Source organism: Phacochoerus africanus, chromosome 4, assembly GCF_016906955.1.
Source record: "Phacochoerus africanus isolate WHEZ1 chromosome 4, ROS_Pafr_v1, whole genome shotgun sequence".
NCBI lineage: Eukaryota > Metazoa > Chordata > Mammalia > Artiodactyla > Suidae > Phacochoerus > Phacochoerus africanus.
The window spans coordinates 87,311,340-87,337,854 of record NC_062547.1 but is presented as its reverse complement, the minus strand read 5'-3'; the positions used below and the strand labels follow the sequence as shown (position 1 = coordinate 87,337,854).

At 38.0% G+C, this 26,515-nt stretch overlaps 1 protein-coding gene across 1 annotated transcript in view; it reads right to left on the bottom strand.

Moving 5' to 3' along the window:
* Positions 1–4,545: 4,545 nt before the first annotated feature.
* SCAMP1 (secretory carrier membrane protein 1) overlaps positions 4,546–26,515 on the bottom strand; it is a 102,756-nt gene continuing 80,786 nt past the window's right edge. The window contains exon 9 of the mRNA XM_047778164.1: positions 4,546–7,386. Coding sequence (XP_047634120.1) covers positions 7,222–7,386 — 165 coding nt within the window. The 3' untranslated portion in view covers positions 4,546–7,221. The remainder of the gene's footprint in view (positions 7,387–26,515) is intronic.

The following is a 26,515-nucleotide window of genomic DNA, read 5'->3' as shown; positions in this document are numbered from 1 at the left end:
TTCTCTAAAAATGGGGCCGATAACAGAAAATCCATCATAGGTATGGTGGGAGGATTAAGCGATATATTTCAGGCATTTAGTATATATAGTCTTTGATATACAATAAGTCCCCAGTAAGTAAAAGTTATTATTAGAAGAAAATCAAGGAGTCCCCCATCGTGGCTCAGTGGTTGATGAATCCGACTAGAAACCATGAGGGTGCGGGTTCAATCCTTGGCCTTACTCAGTGGGTTAAGGATCCGATTAGACCCCTGGCCTGGGAACTTCCATATGCCATGGGTGCAGGACTAGAAAAGACAAAAAAGAAAAAAAGAAAAAAAAAAATTAAAAGAATCTCTACAGACTAGTATCACTTAGAGTTGATCTTAGAAAACTGAGTTGTTCTAAAAATTGTGAAGAATAACATAATCTGTTTTTAAAACTCATCTAGCTTTATCTAGAGAGACTCAATGGATTGGCTACCTTTTGCCATCCTGTACCAGTCGTCTTTAGCTTAGTGCTTTCAGGAAGTGGAAGCTTTCTCTGTGGATACAGGATACAGTCACTTCTATTTAGCAAAACCAACAAAATAAACAAGTGGTTCAGGTGAGCCTATCATCTATGGCAAGCCAGAGTGCTCGGAAAACCTCCTGATTACCTGCCAAAACCCACTGGTGGTAAAGCCTTTTTAGAAAAGGAAGGTCCAATCCTGGTAGAGTGTATATAAAGAGCTCTTCCTCCTGAGGAGGCCTAAATGGATACAATTTTCTGGAGAGCAATTTGGCAATGCACGTCAAAGATCTTAAAAGACATGCTTAGGAATTCCCGTTGTGGCTCAGCAGTAATGAACCCAGCTGCTAGTATCCATGAGGACGAGGGTTCAATCCCTGGCCCCTCTCAGTGGGTCGGGGATCAGGTGTTGCCATGAGCTGTGGTGCAGGTTGCAGAAGTGGCTCAGATCTAGTGTTGCTGTGGCTGTGGTGTAGGCCAGCAGCTGCAGCTCCAGTTCAATCCCTAGCCTGGGAACTTCCATATGCTGCAGGTGCAACCCTAAAAAGAAAAAGAAAAAAAAAAATGCTTACACCCTGACCTAGCAATTTGTCTTAAAAAAAGAACAAAAGCTTGGATCCCCAAATTTAGCAATATATTCCTTGATAATTTATAATAAAAAACCCTGAAAATCAGAACCTAAAGGAATAACAATAGGACTATGAAAAAGAATTCATGATACATGCATATAAAGGTAGCTGTACAGCTGTTACAGAAATAGTGCATAAATATGAAAAATTCAACATAATTTAAAACATTACAAGCCATTGTGTTCGTTAAAATTCTCTAGTAACATGAAAAACAAGTCATAGGAAACAGGAGTTCCCTGATGGCCTTAGCAGTGAGGGATCTGGCATTGTCACTCCTGCGGCGTGGGTTCAATTCCTGGCTTGTGAACTTCTGCATGCCACAGGTAAGGCCAAAAAAAAGTGATAGGAAACCAACTAAAGATAGCTCAGAGAGAAAACAGTAGAATATTAACTGGATAATGGAATGAAATATGGGTGCAGAGTCAGGCCTCATACAGGAAATAGAAAGCTATTAAGATCTTTTCTATTTTCTTCATCCTGCTTTTTTTTTGCATGTCTGCTTCATTCTTCATTTTCATTACAGATCAGCTTTCTTGGAACTCTTCCTCTTGGCAGAATATGGCTCTCTATATGTTCTGTTTCTGGTGCACTACAGTTCTAAACAAATCTACATTCAGAGTAAAAATTAGATGAGCCAAGCATGAGTTTGCAATGGCTGGATGACATCCAGGACCCATGTGGTCTCCAAGGCCCAAAGAAATGAGGCTTCTGAGAGCTTCACAGACATCCCTAAAAGATCTACTACAAGGATGTAAAGGGAAATCTTATTTCTCAATATTAGAAAAAACGTCTTCCTATAAAAATAACAGAAAAACACAAACCAAATTTTAATGGTAATTATTTATGGGTATAAAATTATGAGCAGTTGTAGCTCCTTTGGCTATAAATTTTTTTGTAATTCATATGACATGTAATTTTGATTTTATACATTAATTTTGAAAGCTAAACTATCAGCCCATTATGATGTCACGCTAAGTAAGGGAAAACCAGGATACAAGCAATCCGCACTGTGTTTATCTCTTAACTATAAAATACATATACATAGAAAAAGGTGGGAAAAAAATAAAACATTAGCGGCAGTATTCCTAGATAGTAAAATTACATAATTTTTTTGTCATTTTCTGTACTTTTCAATAGTTTTACAACAGATGTATATTGTGTTCCTACTAGAAAAAAATTAGTTGGAGGGATGTGTACGCCCACTGGGCATGGTTTTTGTGTAGGAGACTAGAGTATTGCAGGAACCACTGTGACCATCAGATTAAAACAGTGATTTGGGGCATTTTTTTTTTCTCAGCCCCAAACACCCAAAGAATACTACAAATTGCCAACAGTAACAACTATTTACAACCATGATTTATCTCAAAAATCACTGGTCCAGGAGTTCCGGTCGTGGCTCAGTGGCTAACGAATCCGACTAGGAACCATGAAGTAGTGGGTTCAATCTGGCTGTTGCTGTGGCCGTGGCGTAGGCCGGTGGCTACAGCTCCAATTGGACCCCTAGTCTGGGAACTTCCATATGCCATGGGTGCGGCCCTAGAAAAGACCAAAAAAAAAAAAAAAGAGGAATCACTAGTTCACAAAATTTAGGATTATGGCTAAGTGCTAAAAACTAAGAGTTAAAAAAAAAATTTCATGCTATCAGTCTACCAATTCAACTATTTAAATGCAGGGAAAGGAATATTCAGAGTAATCTTATGCCAGCATATGAAACACTACCAAGCAGAAGAGGATTAACTACTTTCTGTCCCCGTGAGAGAAAAGATAAAATGAGGTTTAGTGGCAGGAGGACTTTACACCATCAGCCGTGCCAAGCCCAGAACATTGTGAGATGAAAAATAAATTAAGATTTGGATAAACTTAAAATTTAACATTCACTGAATTGCTACATGGTGGCTCCCATGTCCCGAGCCACTTTAAAACATGAACAATGCTCATGAAAATTCTCCAAGTTGAAAGCTTCGTCCCATCAAAACCACCAAGTTAAACTGTAAGTATGAAACCCACAGGAAGGTAAGAACACTCAAGGAGTGCCTTATCCTATATTCCCGGAATCTTCAAATTAAAGATAGCTAGCTATCTAGGATAGATTGGTGGCAATGCCTGGCTTAGAAATTCTCTGCAGATGCCTTTCTATCTTTCTAGAGATTGTGATAAAGCATTAAAATAAGGGTTAAAGATCCCCAGCCTTACCAAAAAAAAAAAAAAAAAGTATGCCGTTTTGTAAAATGGGCCCTCAAGGTCTAGCAGAAAGAGTTCATTTTCCAGAACATTTAACCACTGAGATAGAGTGTTTTCAGTAAACAAGGATCAAAAATAACTCTAATGTTTTTAAAGACATTATTCTACTCTAAGTAAACTTATACTGTGGGATTTGAAAATCTCTCAAAGTAAGGTATTTTTTATTTTTAACCATCCTCAATTATTTTTTACATTCACCACTTTTATTTCACCTCTAAAGTTCTTAATCATATGGAATCAACAAATTCTTCTAAACATTTACCTTAAAGAAAAAATGGAAGGCAATACAGTAGAATGGTGACAGCCTCAGCAATTCTAACAAGGGAAAACTGCACAAAAATGTAACAGATTCTGTTTATAACAAGTCTAAACATTGATTTTACCAATAAAGACGTAAAATTAGATGCTATATGTCTATGTTTTCAGAAAAAAGATAAAGCAATAACTGTAAAAGCATTATGCTACCACCAATGATATACAGCAGACCTGAGAAACCTAATGTAACACCAACTCTCTCTAAAATGCAAATCATACATTATCTCAGCACAACTGACAGAAGGACATAGAGCCAATGAAAACCCAAACTCACTTTTTTTTTAGGTAATACCTAGAAAACAGAAAATGCTGTTTCTATTTTAACATGTATTTCTCAAGATTTACCATGAACATTATTTCAGACTATATTTTTACAGCCTCTTTAGATAACGAAGTGTGAAATCCAACAACACAGAAGTAGGTTCTTTCATCAGTACATAAAACAACAGTAGGTAGTGAGGTGAGGAAACAGAACACAAGTCCCAATCAGTACCATACCAGTACAGAGGCATCCTTGTTAAACCCACAAGGAAAAATCCGGGCCACAAAACAGGTTTCCATTTTGAATCTCAGGAACTTCTAGACAGTCCTTGTATTTTGACCTTAATGTGGTCAAAACACTGAATATGAGTGAACCTCATCATGTTCCACTGCCTACAAAGGTCTATGCCACAGAAAAACTGTCGTCTTATGCTGCTGAGAGTTTTTAACTGTTTTTTGTATTATTTATTTTGCTTAGTAGCACAGGAGAGAATCACACACAGATCAGTTTTAAAATATCAGAATGTGGTATTTCTATATACATTAAGTCCTCAGCATCATTTCTGCCTCTGAAGTGCTAACACAGTATATAAAATTATACAAACGAACATCCAGTAAACAGCATTTTATTTTATGACACTCTGAGTGAATACAATAAATATACAAAACTTCTAAACCACTGAAAACATGCAACATCAGAGGGACAGATGAAGGGCATTTATATAGAACCAATGACAGCTGCCAGAATGGCAGCGCAGTATTACTCATCGACAAAATATACAAACAGCCCTCGATAAATAATCCAAGTCTCAAATTATAAATCACTGAGCAATGATTTTCCAGTGTTCAAACTCTAGTTTGAAATAAAATAGCCAAAACTTAATAATACAAACGGAAACATGATGTGGATCCTTACAGAGGGAGGACCATTCCATGGCTGTGATGCTGGGCAGTGCTACTGCCAAACACAAAACACCAACAAACGCCAATGGTTGCTGAGTGCAAATGTGACTATTTACTAATAATTATTAAGCGCATAGAGAATATCAGAATTAAAAAACCCTCTACCTTATTAAACCGTTAATTAAGCAGTGCCACCATTTTAATGCACATTTATGGTTCAAAAAAAAATTTCTCTTATAAGCTTGTATTAACCCAAAGAACTGGCATCGAAAACATTTTCCCCATTTGAACAAAAAAAGGTACTGTTAGTTGTATTATTCTTTGCTATTTAAACAATAGAGGGTTTCTACAGAATCAAGAGAAGCATTCATAATTCTTGAAGGAAAGTAGCTCAGTATTTTCCAGAAGAGTCTATGATAAAGCTTTCATTTGTAGTTTAAAGAACAACAAAATGAACTTGGGAAAGAAACTGATGCCAGACATAGGTGCCCTCTGTTGTATTTTGTGGTTTATGTTTTGAATGTTTTTAAATTCCACACTCAAAGCACACTGATGAGACAGATTTTTAGTAAGATTATAGACTCTGAAAAACTTGAACTGGCCTATTTGGTTGCGAAAGTAGGTAGAGATTATCACTGACCAGAAATATTCATAAAAAGAGATTTAAGCTCATACTCTGAATCCTATTTTCATCAGAATAAAAGCACTATCTTCCAAGTGTATTACTTCAATAAAGTCCCAAATAAATCAAATGTAAACACCATCCAGACAGATCCGTGTTATCTAATATCCCGTAAACCTTCTTTCATAAATAGTGAAAACTCACCATCCCACCTCCAGCATGAAACTCATTTTAACTCCAGATTTTGGGGAGGGGGGGAGAATAAAAGTAATTTAACCACTTACGTCCAGCTGATTTTTCAGTCTCAAATAACATAACCCAACGGACTACACTTACTTATAATCAGGTTGAATAAATCACTGCTTATTATTCTGCCGTCTTAGGTTAAGCTCATGACTTCCAAGATACAGCAGGGTGACTACAAATGCCTTTGAGTCATTTTAATCAATATTAAAAACGATTCAAAAGTTTCAACCCAAGTATACTTAAGAGTGAATTCCTGTGCTGCATAGTAACCATTTTAATGTGATTATATTCATACTGAATGCAGTCAGCTGCATTTGTATGTTCTTGCTTGGTGCAAGTTATAAAGGTTTTGTTTTTTCTATTGCTGAAAATTCTTAATGTAGTCAGTCTGTCTCAAAAATTCAAAGACTGAGGTTCATTATGGATCCAAGTATATGAGAAGTGCCAGCGTCTTTTTATTTTTAATGCCAACAAGACATGAGAAGCGGAAAGAAAAACTTCTTAAATACTGTTATGTTCTTGTTGCACGTGGAGTTCGGCTAGACTTTAACACCTCTGGTTAAAAGTTGCACACACATAATACCCCCCAAAGAGAGCTGCCACACACAATCTCAGTTCAATTAAAAAGAGTAGCCACAAGAATATACCAAGGTTTCCATACAGTAATATTTTACTATGATCTGAATACTGAAAGTTAAAAACAAAAAGGTATTATCACCACTACATCCTAGTCCATCAATTACCTACTTTTTCTTTTGGATAATGCACTGTATATTATATCCTCATATTGCACTCCAATAAATTTTTATTTAAAGAAACAATTACAGAAAATCATTTTTATGATTCTACAAACTCCCCAATCCTACAACCAGAAGCAGTGCATAACCCAAAATACTAATTTTTTTAGGAAACATGGTGCCCATGCAAGATCAGAGATTGATATCAAAATATCAATTACTCTAGAAAAAGAAAATAAAAAGATAAAATTTACATTATCTACTATGAAATGCACATAGGCTCTTCACTGGTGACTGAAACTGCTAAAAAGCAAGCCAATTTAAAAATCCCTAAGTTTCTGATGTCCTATTTCTTTCAATACAAATAAGGAAAAGGAATGAAGCATTGCTTTACTGCTCCAGTGTGTAATCCTTATGTCTAAGACTCTTGAAAGAATGACCACAGCAAGTACTAAGTGCATTTTTAATCCTAAATGCCATGTCGATTTCAGTGTGTCACCACCGAAAAAATTTGCTGAACATTCATCCCCCAAAAAATATGGAGAATATTTATTTAGCATGTAATTTTTTTTTTCCTGCAAGGGGCACTGAAAGATTAAGAAACTGTCAGGTAAATAATAAGACAACGAAGTTTTTCTGGTTTTAGCCCATGCACAAGTGATTAGGAAATATACGTGCCGTGTGTACTGTGTGTTTTGAACAAAAAAATATTTATAGAATACAGTAACTGGAGAAAAAAGTACAGTCAAAAGGTAACAGTGTATTATTTGAAGACTCTCTAAATCTGGTTACCCTTGAAAGCATTCTGAGCCGCACTAGTTGCTGCAGTTGAAGCTGCGTTTGCAGCTGCCGTCTGGACAGTTTTGTTGGACATCACGCCTGTTGCAAACTCTTGCTGGGCCTTCTCAAAACTAGCACCTGTTGTGCGATACAGTCCATGGACCTACAGGCACAAAAAAGTGGGAGAAGGTAAGTGGTCATCTATACATTCATTATCAACAGCTCCTCAGTTCATCTCAATGTGACTCAGAGGTAAAAGGACTAGATTCCAGACCTGCTGCTCAGATCAAGAACATCAGCCACCACACGGGCACACAGTATTGTAGTGACTATTTCCTTAAAACGGATTTTTCCCTTTTATCTCCAATGCAGAAGAGAGCATTATGCCCATGCCAAAGCAAAAATAATATATAAAACAACTTCTTAGCCAGAGAAAGCTTCTGTTTTCCACTGTACCAAATTAAGATATTACAACCTTACAAAAGAATGGTTTAAACATAACAAGAGACATTCTGACTTTTATAGATTAATTTACAGAGTTCTCATCATGGCGCAGCGGGAACGCATCCCAACTAGGAACCTTGAGGTTGTGAGTTCGATCCCTGGCCTCGCTCAGTGGGTTAAGGATCCAGCATTGACGTGAGCTGTGGTGTAGGTCGCAGACGTGGCTCAGATCTGGCATTGCTATGGCTGTGGCGTAGCCCGGCAGCTGTAGCTCCGATTGGACTCCTAGCCTGGGAATCTCCATATGCCACTGGTTTGTTCCTAAAAAGTAAAAAAAAAAAAAAAATGTGTGTGCGTGTATATATATATATATACACACACACTACCCTAGACAAGTCAGAGAGAAAAAGACCTTACCTATTTCTATATTGGCTCATAAAACATACCACTGACCCTATTATATAATTTTATCATTTAATGCACCAAGCAATCTTATGTCCTTAAAGATACTTCTGCTATTCACTCAGTATACTATTTAGCTTTTCGTGTATAGTCAAGTTCTAAAGGATTCATGAAGCAACAAAAACTTCTGAGAACTCTCTGTTCATACTGATTCATCACTTCAATCTCAGATTTTTGCGAGGAGGATTTAAAAATACTCTTGATATTAGCATATGTTTTAAGATGCATCAACCAGGAAGCACATCAATATATAACATCATCCACTCAATTTAATACAAATATGAGAAAGGAAATAATAGCAAGGCAAATCAGAACAAATATTTACTTACTATATGCCTACAAACTTGGGGGGAGGGCAGAAGAGACAGAAAAGTGAACTTGTAATTACAGTGCATTGTGACTAGGTCTGAATTAGAAGCCCGACTGGAATGGCATCAAAAGAAGTTTGCACGATGGGGCAGTGTGCCCATGTTAGCCCTTTTCTCAAACCCAGATGGGTAGGAACTGCTAGGTGTGGAGTTAGTGTGGAAGGAGGAAAAGCAGGAGTCAAATACTTTCAAGTTTAGATCCTGGGAAGTTGTTTCCAGACAGTAGAGAACAGAGAAGAGAGGTTGGCTTAGTGGTGGGCAGAGTAGACTCTAGGTTTTAACCATTCATACCCTGCACGAATGTTTACTGAATATCTACTCGAACCCGCCACAGCAGGCAGTGCACATTTGGTTCAGAGCCTGAAAGGAATGAGCTAGAGACACGGACTTGGAAACCACTGGCACATAAGCGGGCGCTGCAGCTCTAAATGAACCTGTCCATGGAGCGAACACATAAAGCAGAGAGAGAAGAAAGTCAAGCACTGAAGCCTGTCAAGAAACCACTATTTATAAGGAACCCACAAGAAGCAATGATTAAGAGAGGAAAGACAGAAACCAGGGACCGTTTCACAGATGCCAAGGGAAGAAAGCAGTTGAGGAATAAAGAGGTGCCCCAGGAAAATAAGGAGTAAAAGCCCCAGGTTCTGAGAGGGTGTCCAAAGCCAAGGCCATCTTACTGTGGATCCAAGTATTAAAGGGTCAGGGACAAAAAAGCAAGCACTGACCAGTATACACACTAGTGAAGCTAATAATTCTTTCTTTTAGTACTATAGCATTATCATAAGTATACAACTATTTTTAATCCCTTTCCAAACCAAGTTTTTTAATTAGAAAAAATTAAAAATACAGATAATTACTCCTGTGTTCAAGACATTTATCTCTCAATGAGGACATATGATTAGATTTTAGAAATGAGCTGTATTACAGAAATCTAATCAGCCTTCTTTACTTACTAGATCTAGTCATAGTGCAAAGTAATTTCAGGTTAATTTGTCCATCTCTCCCCGTTTCCCCCCAAATGTGTGGGCATGGATAATTAACACACTTTGTTCTAATTTGCTTTATTCCCTTTTTCAAATTTGTATTAAATTGTGTGGCTGCTGCTATGTTTTTTAAGTGTCGTAGTTTAATTACTTAAAATATAATTCATAGCTCTACAGAGCAGAGGGAAAAAGGTAGAAATAGCACACATTTCTCAAGAGTCTCTATACAGACCCAGAGAGCCACCTAGAGGGAAAAGACTACATATGTATTCAGTGTACAGAGCTCAAATACTGCATTAAATCCATACTAATCCATGTGAAAGGGGTGATTCTTCATATCAGCCCAGCAAAATGATGAGCTACTTACAAGGATCAGCATCTCAGAAAGCTCACCATTTTCCTATTATGTTTCAGAGTATTATCTCTTGACATCTACTGGAAACATACACTTTAAGAAATCAGGGAGAGGCGTTCCCATCCTGGCGCAGCAGAAATAATCTGACTAGGAACCATGAAGTTGCGGGTTCGATCCCTGGCCTTGCTCAGTGGGTTAAGGACCCAGCATTGCCATGAGCTATGGTGTAGGTCGCAGAAACAGCTTGGATCTCATGTTGCTGTGGCTGTGCTGTAGGCTGGCAGCTGTAGCTCTGATTCGACCCCTAGCCTGGGAACCTCCATATGCTGCAAGTGAGGCCCTAAGAAGCAAAAAAAAAAAAAAAAAAAAAAGATCAGGGAGAACGTTTTAAAACATTGTAATTAAAAAACAAAAACTAAAATAACAATTATTTGATATCTCTTCTACTTATGAGAACTGCCCAAACCCATATGTTTCATCCCAGGAGTATCACAGAAAGGATACTAGATTTGGCGTCTACTTGGATTCCACTACTTTCTACCTGGCTGGACACACTCAAAACCTCAAGTTTAATTCCCATAAAACAAGAATACTTCTTGTCTTACTTGTCTGAGTTTTCCTGAGGATCCAATGAGAATTATGTAAATGTGTTAGACTAATAAAAATTAAAACTAGTTTCAAAATATCTGCAAAAGTGTCACACAACTCCAGCAAAGAATACTGCTTTCTTAAAGTATCTTCAAAAATATCTTAGTGTAGGAGTTCCCGTCATGGTGCAGTGGAAATGAATCTGACTAGGAACCATGAGGTTGCGGGTTCGATCCCTGGCCTTGCTCAGTGGGTTAAGGATATGGCATTGCCGTATGTTGTGGTGTAGGTCGCAGACAGGGCTCAGATCTGATGTAGCTGTGGCTGTGGCATAGGCCGGGAGCTATAGCTCTGATTCGACCCCTAGCCTGGAAACCTCCATATGCTGTGGGTGTGGCCCTAAAAAAAAAAAAAACAAACAGTGTACAATGTGGTTGAATGACACACAAAATATTATATATTATAGAAATGAAAACCCATGAAACAAAATCACCCAAACATATATTTCCACTAATGCTTCCAGCACAGTATCAAGAAATCATGCTTCTGGATGGCAGAGAAGGAAGACCCTGAGCTCACCTCCTCCCATGGGCACAGCAAACTTAGAACTACTTACAGAGCAACTATTGATGAGAAATACCTGAAGACTAGTGGAAAAGATAGGCTACAGCTAAAGATATAAAGAAGGAACTGCAAGAAGATGGGGAGGAGGAACAGACATGTGGTACAGTCAAGGCACAAATCCCTGGGTAGGCAACCCACAAACAGGAGGACAACTACTATCGCAGAGGTTCTTCGAAAGGAGTGAGGTGACCAAGCCCCACAATGGGCTCCTGCACTGGGAAGATGAGCCCCCAGTACACTGGGCTTTGAAAGCCAGTGAGGCTTGCTTGCTTTCAGGAGAACCAGATGAATGTAGGAAACAGAGACCCCACTCTCAAAGGGCACACAAAAAATGTCACTAGCTCTGAGACCCAGGGCAGAATTTAAAAGGAGCTTGGGTCCTGGAAATACAGGAGGCAACTGAAACTGGGGACACAGATGCTGGTGGCAGCTAATTTGGGGATTATCTTGCCACAATGAGGACACTGGTGATAGGAAGAGTCATTCTGAAATCATCCCTCTTGCTTATCAGATTTGGGGCCTGGCCCCACCCATCAACCTATCACAACAGAACTGGGACACCTCAAGCCAAGCTCCTAACAGGGAGACACAGCCTGATGCACCAGGAGGCCAGGAGCTTTAGAATCCCCTGGGACTCCAACCAACCCAGTACCCAGCCCCACACACCACTGGCCAACACCAACCCCCCAAATCTCCAAAGCCATGCAGCCAGAGACCCTAGAACTTGGCTCCACCCACAAATGAGAGAGCATGAGCCCCAGGACCCCTGTATGTTCCCACCCTGCCCACAAATACGCTGATTCCAGCTTCAGGACACATTGTTCTGCAGCAGAGACCCCAGTATCTGCCTTTATTCACCAGTGGGCCAGCATCAGCCCCAGGACTCAGCATCAACCACCACTGGGTAATCACCAGCCCTAGGACGCCCCTGGGCCCAAACTCTCACCCAAAAGAAGGCCAACACCAGCTTCAGAGCTGTATGGACCTGGCAGCCCATGTCAGAAACTGGACTGCCTACCAGTAGGCCAACAGGAGATGTGGGACACCCAGCATACAAACCAGCCACCGAGAGACACAGCTCCATTAAGCAGTGGACCAAAACTAGCCCTGGGACCCCCTGGGGCTCTGTAAGCAGTCAGCTTGTGGCTAGCAGCCTCCACAAAAGACAGGGCATAGCAACCAACCAGACTGGGGGACAATCATGCCTCCCAGACTGCCCAGAGAATCAGCACACCACAACAAAAGGACCCATGCAACCCATATAGGAGGCAATCCCAGATCATACAGCTCTGGTAATCAGAGGCAGTGCCCTGCTGGGACACACAGGAAGTTTCCTACATAAGGCCACTTCTCCAAGAGTAGGAGATATGACAAACCTACCAGATATAGGGAAATGAAAACAATGAATTAGCTAAAATGAGGTGACACGGGGATGTGTTCCAAACAAAGGAACGAAATTAAAACCCCCAAAGAACTAAGCCAAGTGGAACTAGGTAGCCTACCCAATAAAGAAGGTAATGGGAGTTCCCATTGTGGTTCAGCAGGTTAAGAACCTGACTAGTATCTTATGAGGATGTGGGTTTGATCACTGGCCTTCCTCAGTGGGTTAAGGATCTGGCATTGCTGGAGGTTGCAGTGTAGGTCGCAGATGCGGCTCAGATTTGGCATTGCTGTGGCTGTGGTATAGGCCAGAGGCTGCAACTCCAATTTAACCCTAGCTTGGGAACTTTCATATGCCACAGGTGCATCTCTAAAAAGAAAAAGAAAAAGAAAAATTAAGATAATGATCATAAAGACGCTTAAAGAACTCAGGAGAAGATTGGTTGAACAGAGTTAGAAAATGAACAAAGAGCTGGAAAATATAAAGAAGAATCAAACAAACCTGGAGAATACAATCAAATAAAAATACAATAGAAGGAATCAATAAATCAGATGATACAGAGGAGCAAATCAGACAACAGGAAGAGAAAGCAATGGAATCACTCAAATCAAATAGGAAAAAAAAAAAAGAATAAAAAAAGTGAGGACAGTTTAAGAGAACTTGAAAACATCATCAAGCATACCAACATTCACATTAGTTAGAGGTCCCAGAAGGAGAAGAGTGAAAGGGACTGAGAACATATTTGAAGACATAACAGCTTAATACTTCCCTAACCTGGGAAAGGAAACAGACATCCAGGGAAAGAAAATAGACATCCAGGTCAAAGCAGCAAAGAGAGCCCCCAAAAAAATAAACCCAAAAAGGGCCATACCAATTACACTGTAATTAAAATAGCAAAAATTAAAGATAAAGAGAATATGAAAAGCATCAAAGGAAAAGAAACAAGTTATATACAAAGAAAGTCCTATAAAGCTAGCTGCTGACTTTTCAGGAGAAACTCTTCAGACCAGAAGGGAGTGGCATGATATACTTAAAGTGATGAAAGAGAAAAACCTACTACCAAGAAGACTCTACGCACCAAGGATATTCTTCAGATTTGAGGGAAAGATGAAAAGTTTTACTGAAACTAAAAATCTTTAGTTTTTGCTTGTGTGTAAAACCAAACCAGATTTACAAGAAATAGTAAAGGGACTTTTCTAAGAAGAAAGATCACAACTAGAAATATAAAAGTTACGAAAGGAAAAATCTCATTAGCAAAAGGCAAACATACAGTAAAAGTAGTAAATTCACCACTTTTATGCTAGTAGAAAGGTTAAAAGACAATAAGTAGTAAAATTATCAGTATCTTATTAGCTACTAATAAGTAGCTAAAGGGTACACAAAACAAGATGTAAAATATTATGACAAAAACAGTAAATGTGGTAGGAGGTGGGGGAATAAAAATGCGGGGTTGTTAAAATGTGTTCCAACTTAAGAGATCAGCAACTTAAAATAATCACATAGATATATAGATTGCTATATACAAACCTCATGATAACAACAACCAAAAACCTATAACTGATACACACACAAAAGAAAGGAATCCAAACATAACACTAAGGATAGTTACCATCACAAGGGAAGAGAGCAAAAGAGAAAGAAACAAAAAAGAATAACAAGAACAATCCCCAAAACAATTAACAAAAGGGCAATAAGTACATACTGAACAGTAACTTCTTTCAATGTAAAAGGACTAAATGATCCAATCAAAAGACAAGAATGTCTGAATGAATAAAAAAACAACCCAGAGATATGCTGCCTACAGGTGACTAACTTCAGATCTAAAGACACACAGACTAAAAGTAAGAAGATGGAGGGAATTTCCCTCGTGGCTCAGTGGTAATGAACTTGACTAGTGTTCATGCTCAGAGGGTAAAGGATCCAGCATGCCCATGAGCTGTGGTATAGATTGCAGACACAGCTCCAGATCCTGTGTTAAAATGGCTGTTGCATTGGCAGGCAACTGCAGCTCCAATTTGACCCCTAGTCTGGGAACTTCCATATGACGTGGGTGGGGTCCTAAGACAAAAAAAAAAAAAAGTGAGAAAATGGAAAAAGGTATTCTGCGCAAACAGAAACAAAAAGAAAGTTGGAGTAACAATACTTAGAATAGATGTTAAAAAAAACAGTAACAAGAGATAAAGAGGTACATTACATAATGATCAAGGGATCAATCCAAGAAAATAATCTAACACATGTAAATATACATGCACCCAACACAGGAGCACCTAAATATATAAAGCACATATTAACATACATAAAGGGAGAAATCGACAGCAACCCAACAATAGTTGTGAACTTTAACACCACTTACATAATGGACAGGTCATCCAGACAGAAAATAAATAAGGTAACACTGGCCTTAAATGACAGAATAGACCAAATGAAATTAATAGATGTGTAGAGAGCCTTATATCCAAAAGCAGCAGAATCACACTCCTTTCAAGTGTACTAGGAACATTCTCCAGGACATTTCACGTGCTAGGCCAAAAAACAAGTCAGAGAAAACTTAAGAAAACTGAAATCATATCAAGCGTTTTTGGGGCCATAATCCTGTGAGACTAGAAATCAACTACAAGAAAAAAACCCTGCAAAAACCACAAACACATGAAGACTAAATAATATGGTACTAAACGAACAATAGGTCATTAAAGAAATCAAAGAGGAAATTAAGAAATATTTTAAGAAAAAGGGAAAAAAAAAAAAACGTTAAATGATCCAAATCTATGGGAAGCAGAAAAAGAAGTTTCTGAGAGGGAAGTTTATAGTGATACAAATAAACCCCCGGAAATGAAAAATCTCAAATAAACAACCTAACCTCATACTTCAAGGAACTAAAAAAGAACAAACAAAACCCAAAGTTAATAGAAACCATAAAGAACCGAGTAGATATAAATGAAATAGAAACTTAAAAAAATAGCAACATTCAATGAAGTGAAGAGCTAGTTCTTTGAAAAGATAAACAAAATTGATAAGCCTTTAGCCAGACTAACCAAGAAAAAAAGAGAGGGTCCAAATCAATAAAATTGGAAATGAAAAAAAGACAACTGATAGCACGGAAATATCATGGATCATAATAGATTAAATGCCAATAAAATGGACAACAGAGAAAAATCAAAAAAATTCCTAGACATGAACAATCATGGAAGACCAAACCAGGAAGAAATAGACACTCGGAACAGATTAATTACCAAGAATGAAAATAAGTCAGTAATTGTTAAAAAATCTCAAAACAAACAAAAGTCTAGGACTGGATGGCTGCACAAGTGAATTCTACCAACATTTAAAGAAGAGTTAACACCAATCCTTTTCAGCTCTTCCAAAAAACTGTGGAGGAAAAAAAATTTCTGAACTCATTCTATGAGGCCAGAATTACTCTGATACCAAAACAAGATAGAGATATCACCAAAAAAAGAATATCACAGGCAGTATCATTGATAAACATAGATGCAAAAAATCCTCAACAAAATGTGAGCAAACCAAATCCAATAATACATTACAAGAATCATACACCACCACTACAGGATTTATCCCAGAGATGCAAGTTTGGTTCAATATCTGCAAATCAACCAACATGGCCACATTAAGAAACTGAAAGATAAAAATCATATGATCATCTCAATAGATACAGAAAAAGCTTTTTATAAAATCAACATCCATTTATAAAAACATTCTCCACAAAGTGGATACAAAGGAACATACCTCAACATAACAAAGACCACGTATGACAAGCCTGCAAGTTCACATCATACTCAACACTGAAAAGTTGAAAGCATTTCCTGAAAGATCAGGAACAAGACAAAGACACCCACTCTCACCACTTTTACTCAACATAGTATTGGAAGCAACACACAGAACAATCAGACAAAAAAATAAAAGAAATAAAAGGAATCCAAATTATAAAGAAGTAAAACTGTCACTGTTTGCAGATGACATGATACTATATGCAGTAAATCCTAAATCACCAAAAAAACTACTAGAATTCATCAATGAATTTAGTAAAGTTCCAGGATATATATTAATATACAAAAATCTATTGTACTTCTATGCACTAACAAGGAACTATCAGAAAGAGAAATCAAGGAAACAATCTTATTTACAATCACATTAAAGAGAATAAAATACCTAGAAATAAACCTGCCTACGGAAGTAAAATACTTGTTCTTGGAAAATTTTAAGACACTGATCAGAGAAAGGGAAAACAGCACAAGGGGATGGAAAGATATACTGTGTTCATGGATTGAAATAATTAATATTGTTGAGATTACCATATTACCCAAGGCAACCTACATGCTCAGTGCAGCCCTATCAAAAGACCAATGCCATTTTCCACATAACTAGAACAAATAATTTAAAAATTTGCATGGAAACACAAAAGGCCCCAAAGAGCCAAAACAGCTTTGGGAGAGAACAGAAATGGAGGAATCATGTTCCCTGAGTTCAGACTACACTACAAAGCTACTGTTATCACAACAGTATGGTACTGATGCCAAAACAGGCACAGAGATCAACGGAATAGAATACAGAGTCCAGAAATAAACCCGTGTACTTATGGTCAATCTATGATCAAAAAAAAAATGGCAAGACTATACAATGGATAAAAATATAGTCTCTGCAATAAGTAGTGCTGGGAAAACTGGACTGCTACCTGTAAAGAACGAAATCAGAACATTCTCTAACACCTACACAAAAAAACCCAAAATAAAGACATAAATATTAGACTAGAAATCATAAAACTCCTAGAAGAAAACAGCATAAGCAGTAAACTCTTTTTTTCTTTTTTTTCCTTTTTTCTTTTTTTTGGCCAAGCCCATAGCATATGGAAGTTCCTAGATCAGGGACTGAACACATACCACAGCAGTGACCCAAGCTGCTGCAGTGACAACACCAAACCCTTAACTCTCTGTGCACAAGGGAGCTCCAGGCAGTACACTCTTTGACATCAATCTTAGCAATATTTTTTGAATATGCCTCCTCCAGCAAGGGAAACAAAAGCGAAAATAAAGAAATGGGATTACATCAAACTAAAAACCTTTGTACAGTGAAGGGAAACCATAAACAAAATAAAAGGGCACCATACTATATGGGAGAAGATTATTTACAAATGAGATAGTTGACAAGGAGTTAATATGCAAACTATACAAATAACTCATACAACTCAAACAACAACAAAAAAAACAAACAACCTGATTAAAAAATGGGCAGGAGATGGGCTTAAGATGGCATAATAGAAGGACTGGAGCTCAACTTCTCTCCTGAAACAACAAAATTTACAACTAAGTGCTGAGCAATCTTCAACCAAATGGACTGGAAACTTTCAAAAAGATATCATACTCCAGAAGACAAAGAGGAGGCCACATCAAGAGGTAGGAGGGGCGATTAAGTGATATAAGCAACCCCATACCTCCCAGGTGGGAGGCCTCATAGACTGGAAATAACTGTATCACAGAGACTCACCTACAGGAGTAAGAGTCCTGAGCCCCACATCAAACCCCCCACACATGGGGATCTGGCACTGGGAGAAAGAGCCCCCAGAGCATCTGATTGAAGGCCAGTGGAGCTTATGTGCAGGAGTTCCACGGGACTGGGGTAAGCACAGACCCCATTCTTGGAAGGTGCACACAGACTCTCGCATGCGCTGGGTCCCAGGGCAAAGCAGAGTCTCCATGGGCATCTGGGTCATACCTGGCTGCAGTTCTTGGGGGACTTCCTAGGGAAAAGGGGGTGAATGTGGCATGCTGTGGGAGAAGGACATTGGAAGCAAAGCTCAGGACTATTCAGCAGCATGCCTTTCTCTGGAGGTGGACATTTTGGGAAAATCTGGCCCCACCCATCAGTTAGTGCTGAGAAGCCCCAGTGCAAACAACAATCCAGGTGGGATCACAGCCCTCACCCCTCAGTAAAACAGGCTGCCTAAAGACCCCCCAGGCACACAGCTGCCTCTAATCACACCCAGAGACAAAGCCCCACCCACCAGAGGGATAGGAATCAGCTCCACCTACCAGTGGGCATGCATCAGCCCCTCCCATCAGGAAGCCTACTGCAAGCCCCCAGACCAATTTCATCCACAAGGGGGGCAGACACCAGAAGTAAGAGAAGCTACAACTCTATTATCTGTAAAAAGGTCACCCCACCAAAAACCTATAAAAATTAAAAGACAGAGAACTATAACTCAGATGAGGGAGAAAGAAAAAACCCCAGAAAAACAACTACGTGATCAGGAGATTCTCAGCCTCCAGGAAAAAGACTTTCAACTGTTGATGCTGAAGATAATGCAAGACATCAGAAATAAACTGGAGGCAAAGATGGATAATTTACAGGAAACACTGAGCAAAGAGATACAAGATATAAAACTTAAACAAGAAGAGATGCAAAATACAATAACTGAAATAAAAAATTCATTAGAAGCGGCCAACAGCAGAATACAGGAGGCATAAGAACAAATAAAGGAGGCGGAGGATAGATTAGTGGAAATTACGGATGCAGAACAGAAAAGAGAAAAAAGATTGAAAACAAATGAAGAGAGTCTCAGAGAACTCTGGAACCACGTTAAATGCACCAACATCCATATTATAGGGGTGCCAGAAGGAAAAGAGAGAGAGAAGGGGACAGAAAAAATATTCCAAGAGATAATAGCCGAAAACTTCCCTAACATGGGAAAGGAACCACTCACTCAAAACCAGGAAGCACTCAAAACTTCCCTAACATGGGAAAGGAACCACTCACTCAAAACCAGAAAATATTCCAAGAGATAATAGCCGAAAACTTCCCTAACATGGGAAAGGAACCACTCACTCAAATCCAGGAAACCATATAAAATAAATCCAAGGAGGAATACCCTAAGACACATATTAATCAAACTGTCCAAAATTAAAAACAAAGAGAAAATATTGAAAGCAGCTAGGGAAAAGAAACAAATAACATACAAGGGAACCTCAATAAGGTTATCAGCAGATTTTTCAGCAGAAACTCTGCAGGCCAGAAGGGAGTGGCATGAGATACTTAACATGATGAAAGGAAAAAAAACCTCCAACCAAGATTACTTTACCCAGCAAGGCTCTCATTCAGATTTGAAAGAGAAATCAAAAGCTTCATAGATAAGCAAAAGTGAAGAGAATTCAGCAACACTAAACCAGCTTTACAACAAATACTAAAGGAACTTCTCTAGGCAGTAAAGGCCGCAACCAGAAACAAAAATACCACAAATGACAAGGCTCACTAATCAGTAAAGATACAAAATCATACACGCACAATTATGCCATCACAATTAGAAATCATGAGAAGAGGAGGGTACAGATGCAGGACACTGGAGATGCATTTGCAATTAAGAGACCAACAACTTAAAACAATCATATATATATATATATTTTTTCTTATATCAAAGCTTCAGAATAACTGCAAACCAAAAATCTACAATTGATACACAAACAAATAAGAAAAATAAACTCAAATACAACACTAAAGATAGTCATGAAACCACAAGAGGAGAGAACAAGAGAAGAAGGGAAGAAAAAAGAGCAATAAAAACAAATCCAAAGCAATTAATAAATGAGAATAAGAACATACATATCAATAACTACCTTAAATGTTAAGGGACTAAACGCCCCAACCAAAAGACACAGACTGGCTGAATGGATACAAAAACAAGACCCATATATATGCTGTCTTCAAGAGACCCACTTCACTTCTAGGGACACAAACAAATTGAAAGTGAGAGGATGGAAGAAAATATGCCATGCAAATGGGAATCGAAAGAAAGCTGGAGTAGCCATACTCCTATCAGATAAAATAGACTTTAAAATGAAGAATATTTTAAAGGACAAGGAAGGTCACCACATAATGATCAAAGGATAAATCCAAGAAGAAGATATAACAATTTAAAATATCTACACACCCAATATAGGTTCACCACAATATATAAGGCAACTGCTAACAACCTTGAAAGGACAAATCAGCAATAACAATATCATAGTGGGGGACTTTATCACCCCACTTATAGCAATGGACAGATCATCCAGACAGAAAATCAGTAAGGAAACACAGGCCCTGAATGAAGCATTAGACCAGATGGACCTAACAGATATTTATAGGACATTCCATCCAAAAGCAACAGAATACACATTCTTCTCAAGTGCACATGGTACATTCTCTAAGATTGATCACATCCTGGGCTACAAATAAAACTGCGGTAAATTTAAGAAAACTGAAATTATATCAAGCATCTTTTCCAACCACAATGCTATACAACTGGAAATCAACAACAAGGTAAAAACTGCAAAAAACACAAACACATGGAGACTAAACAACATGCTACTAAACAACAAATGGATCCCTGAAGAAATTAAAGAGGAAATTTAAAAATACCTAGAAGCAAATGACAACAGATATGATACTCCAAAACCTATGGGATGCAGCAAAAATTCTAAGAGGAAAGTTTAGAGCAATACAAGCCCACCTCAGGAAACAAGAAAAAGCTCAAATAAACAAGCTAACTTTACATCTAAAGCAGCTCAAGAGAGAAGGACAGACAAGACCTAAAGTTAACAGGACAGAAATCATAAAGATCAGAGCAGAAATCAATGAAATAGAAAAGAAGAAAACCATAGAAAAGGTCAATGAAACAAAAAGCTGGTTCTTTGAAAAGATCAACAAAATTGATAAACCCTTAGCCAGATTTACCAGGAAAAAAATAGAGAAGACTCAATCAATAAAATTAGAAATGAAAAAGAAGTAACAACGGACATCACGGAAATACAAAGGATCATAAGAGATGACCATATGCAACTATATGCCAATAAAATGGAAAACCTAGAAGAAATGGACAAATTGTTAGAAAAGTAAAATCTTCCAAGACTAAACCAAGATGAAATAGAAAAGGTGAATGGACCAATCACAAGTACTGAAATTGTGATTTAAAAACTTTCAACAAACAAAAGTCTAGGACCAGATGCCTTCATGTGAGAATTCTATCAAACATTTAGAGAAGAGCTAATACCTCTCCTGAAACTATTCCAAAAAACTGCAGAGGAAGGGACACTCCCAAACTCATTCTATGAGGCCCCCATCACCCTGATACCAAAACCAGGCAAAGGTACCACAAAAAAAGAAAACTACAGGCCAATTTCACTGATGAACATAGATGCAAAAATCCTCAGCAAAATACTAGTAAACCACATCCAACAATACATTAAAAGGATTGTAGATCATGATCAAGTGGGATTTATCCCAGGGATGCAAGGATTCTTCAATATCCACAAATCAATCAGTGTGATTCACCACATTAACAAACTGAAGAATAAAAACCATATGATTCTCTCAACAGATGCAGAAAAAGCCTTTGACAAAATCCAACACCCATTTCTGATAAAAACCCTTCAGAAAGTGGGCATAGAGGGAACCTACCTCAACATAATAAAGGCCATATATGACAAACCCACAGCGAACATCATTCTCAATGGTGAAAAGCTGAAAGAATTCCTGCTGAGAAGAGGTACAAGGATGTCCGCTCTCACCATTACTCTTCAACATAGTTTTGGAAGTCGTAGCCACAGCAATCAGAGAAGTAAAAGAGATAGAAGGAATCCAAATTGGAAAGGAAAAGGTAAAACTATCACTATTTGCAGATGACATGATACTACACCTAGAGAATCCTAAAGACCTTACCAGAAAACTGTTAGAGCTCATCCATGAATTTGGCAATGTCACAGGATACAAAATTAATCCACAGAAATCGATGGCATTTCTATATACTACCAATGAAAGATCAGAAAGAGAAATTAGGGAAGCAATCCCGTTTACCATCACATCCACAAGAATCAAATACCTAGGAGTAAACCTGCCTAAAGAGACAAAAGACCTGTACTCTGAAAACTATAAGACACTGATGAAAGAAATCAAAGATGACACGGATGGAAAGACATACCATGCTCTTGGATTGCAAGAGTCAATATTATCGAAATGACTATACTACCCAAGGCAATCTACAGATTCAATGCAATTCCTATTAAATTACCCAAGGACATTTTTCACAGAACTTGAACAAAGTATTTTAAGGCGTTCCCGTCATGGCGCAGTGGTTAACGAACCTGACTAGGAACCATGAGGTTGCGGGTTCGGTCCCTGCCCTTGCTCAGTGGGTTAATGATCCGGTGTTGCCGTGAGCTGTGGTGTAGGTTGCAGACGCGGCTCGGATCCCGCGTTGCTGTGGCTGTGGCGTAGGCTGGTGGCTACAGTTCCGATTCGACCCCTAGCCTAGGAACCTCCATATGCTGTGGGTGCGGCCCAAAGAAATAGCAAAAAGACAAAAAAAAAATTTAAAGTTTGTTTGGAAGTGCGAAAGACCCAGAATAGGCAAAGACATCCTGAGAAAGAGAAATGGAACTGGAGGAATCAGGCTCCCAGACTTCAGACTATACTACTAAGCAACAGTCATCAAACCATATGGTACTGGCACAAAGACAGAAATATAGATCAGTGGAACAGGACAGAAAGCCCAGAATTAAACCCACACACCTACAGCCAACTCATCTATGACCAAGGAGGCAAAAATATACAATGGAAAAAAGACAGCCCCTTCACTAAGTGGTGCTGGGAAAACTGGACAGCCACATGTCAAAGAATGAAATTAGGACACTCCCTAACACCATACACAAAAATAAACTCAAAATGGATTAAAGACCTAATTATAAGACCAGGTACTATAACACTCTTAAGGAAAACATAGGCCAAACACTGACATAAACCACAGCAACGTCTTCTCAGATCCACCTCTTAGAGTAATGACAATAAAAACAAAAATAAACACATGGGACCTAATCAAACTTAAAAGTTTCTGCACAACAAAGGAAACCCTAAGCAAAACGAAAAGACAACCCACAGAATGGGAGAAAATCTTTGCAAATGAATCAACTGACAAGGGATTAATCCCTAAAATTTATAAACACCTTCTGCAGCTCCATACCAAAAAAACAAACAACCCCATCAAAAAATGGGCAGAAGACCTAAACAGACAATTCTCCAAAGAAGACATCCAGATGGCCAAAAACACATGAAAAGATGTTCAACATCACTCATTATTAGAGAAATGCAAATCAAAACCACTATGAGATATCACCTTACACCAGAATGGCCATCAACAAAAAATCTACAAACAATAAATGCTAGACAGGGTGTGGAGAAAAAGGAACCCTATCACACTATTGGTGGGAATGTAAATTGGTGCAACCACTGTGGAAAACAGTACAGAGATTCCTCAGAAAAATAAACATAGAACTACCATTTGATCCAGCAATCCCATTCCTGGGCGTCTATCCAGAGAAAACCATGACTCGCAAAGACACATATACTCCAATGTTCACTGTAGCACAATTTTCAATAGCCAAGATATAGAAACGACCTAAATGTCCATCAACAGAGGAGTAGATCAAAAAAATGTGGTACATATACACGATGGAATATTACTCAGCCATTAAAAGGAACGAAACACTGGCATTTTTAGCAACACAGATGGACCTAGAAATTACCATGCTAAGTGAAGTCAGTCAGACAATGAGACACCAACATCAAATGTCATCACTCATATATGGAATCTAAAAAAGGACACAATGAACTTCTTTGCAGAACAGATACTGACTCACAGACTTTGAAAAACTTATGGTTTCCAAAGGAGACAGTTTGGGGGGTGGGGGATGTGCTGGAGGTGTGGGATGGAAAACCTATAAAATTGGATTGTGATGATCACTGTACAACTATAAATGTAATAAATTCATCTAGTAATAAAGAAAAAAGAAAAAAAATGGGCAGAGGACCTGAATAAGCAATTTTCAAAGAAAACATATAGATGGCCAACAGGCACATGAACAGATACTCAGCATCACTCATCATCATGGAAATGTAATTCAAAACCACAATGATGTATCACATCACACCTGTCAAAATGGCTATTACGAAAAAAGACAACAAATTACAAGTGCTAGCAAGGATATGGAGAAAAGAGAAAGTAAATCGGAACAGCCACTATTGAAGACAGAATGAAGGTTCCTCAAGAAATTAAGAAAACCGCCAAAAGACCCAGCAATCCCACTCCCAGGTATTTATCTGAAGAAAATGAAAACACTAATTTGAAATGATACAAATTCACTGAAACCTTACTTACAATAGCCAAATATGGAAGCAATCTAAGTGCACATCAATAGATGAACACATGCGCGTGTGCACACACACACACAGACTACTACTTAGAAATAAAAAATGAAATCTTGCCATTCATGAAAACATGGATGGACCTAGAGGGTATTACACTAATTGAAATAAGACAGAGAAAGACAAATATTGTTAGATGTCACTTACACATGGCATCTAAAGGATAAACAAATGAATAAATATAACTAAACAGGAACACAATCACAGATATAGAGAACAAACAGGTGGTTACTAGACAGGAGGGGGTATGGAAGGAGGCTAATAGCTGAAGAGATTAGAACCTTCTAGCTTCAAAATAAATGAGCCACAGATATGACATGTACAATGTGGGAATATAGTCAATAATTACATAATATCTTTGTATGTAACAGACGGTAATTAGACTTATTGTGGTGGTCCTTTTGAAATGTACAGAATAACAAATTACTATATTATATAACAAAATTGAGTGTTAAACTTTAAAAAGAAACAAATTCATAGAAAAAGAGATCGGATTTGTGGTTAGGAGAGGCAGAGGGTGGAGGAAGGGGGCAGTTGGATGAAGGTAGTCAAAAAGCACAAACTTCCAGGTACAAGACAAATAAGTACTAGGGGTGTAACATACTACATGATAAATTAACAGTATGGTTTCTTATATATGAAAGCTGTGTTGAGAGTAAATCCTGAAAGTTCTCATCACAAGGAGAAATATTTTGTTCTATTTCTTTCATTTCATATTTATGAGATGATGGAGAGTCACTAAACTCAATGTAATCATTTTGTGATGTATGTAAATCAAATCATTGTGCCAGACACCTTAATCTTACATCGTGCTATATGTCAATCATATCTCCATAAAACTGGAAGAAAAAAATCATGCTTTTAAGGTCCCTATCACACCAAAATGATTTCAAGTTTTCTAAAAACTTGGAAAATACTAACAGATGAGTTTTTGAAAAAATTTTGACTCTTGTTTTGAGTTTTTTTTTTTTTAAATCTGGACCTCTAAACCTAACTTTTTCAAATATTTCCCAAACCATCTATGAAAGCTCCTGACCATAGAACTAGGTCAGATACCCTTTCTGTAGCCACTTAAATTACCACTCTATATTCACGCTATTGAAATTCATTCACACTATTTTAAATATTGTTTTCCTCCTTCTGCCTGAACTTCTCCTTTCTGTCAGTACCTCTAAGATATTTAGGGATTTATATGATTCTTCTTTTTCAGGGTTTATTTATATGTCTTATATCCCATATGTTTTTTAGTTCCTTGAGTGGAAATACTTATTTCCACTTATTGCTATGCCCCCAGAATATACAGGAACTTGTGGTAGAAGCCACTGAACAATTATTTGTTCCTATATCAGCTAGATAGTAAAACAAATGGCCCCAAATTATCCTCGTTCTTTAAAAAAAAGTTTCCAAATTATCCTCGTTCTTTAAAAAAAAAGTAAGTTCAATACTTCTTTAGCAGACTATACCTGTGTTATGAAGTAAAATGCTTAAGTTTGCAATCACCTCAGAGGTTGTTTTAAAAATGAATATTCTACTTCATACCTTCTAGCATAGCTATAATCAGGAAATGGAAAAGAAGTGTTGGTAAGGATATGGAAAAATCGGAACCCTTGCGTATTGCTGGCAGGAACATAAAACAGTGTAGTCACTGCAGAAAATAGTTTCGTAGTTCCTCAAAAAGCTAAACATAGAATCGCCATATGAACACCAAGCAATCCACTTCCAGGTATATATACCCAGAAGAACTTAAAGCAGAGACTCAAAGTGATACTTGCGCACCAATATTCATAGTAGCACGGTTATCAAAAGAAAAAAAAGGTGGAAATTGACCCAAATGGCAAAAAAAAAAA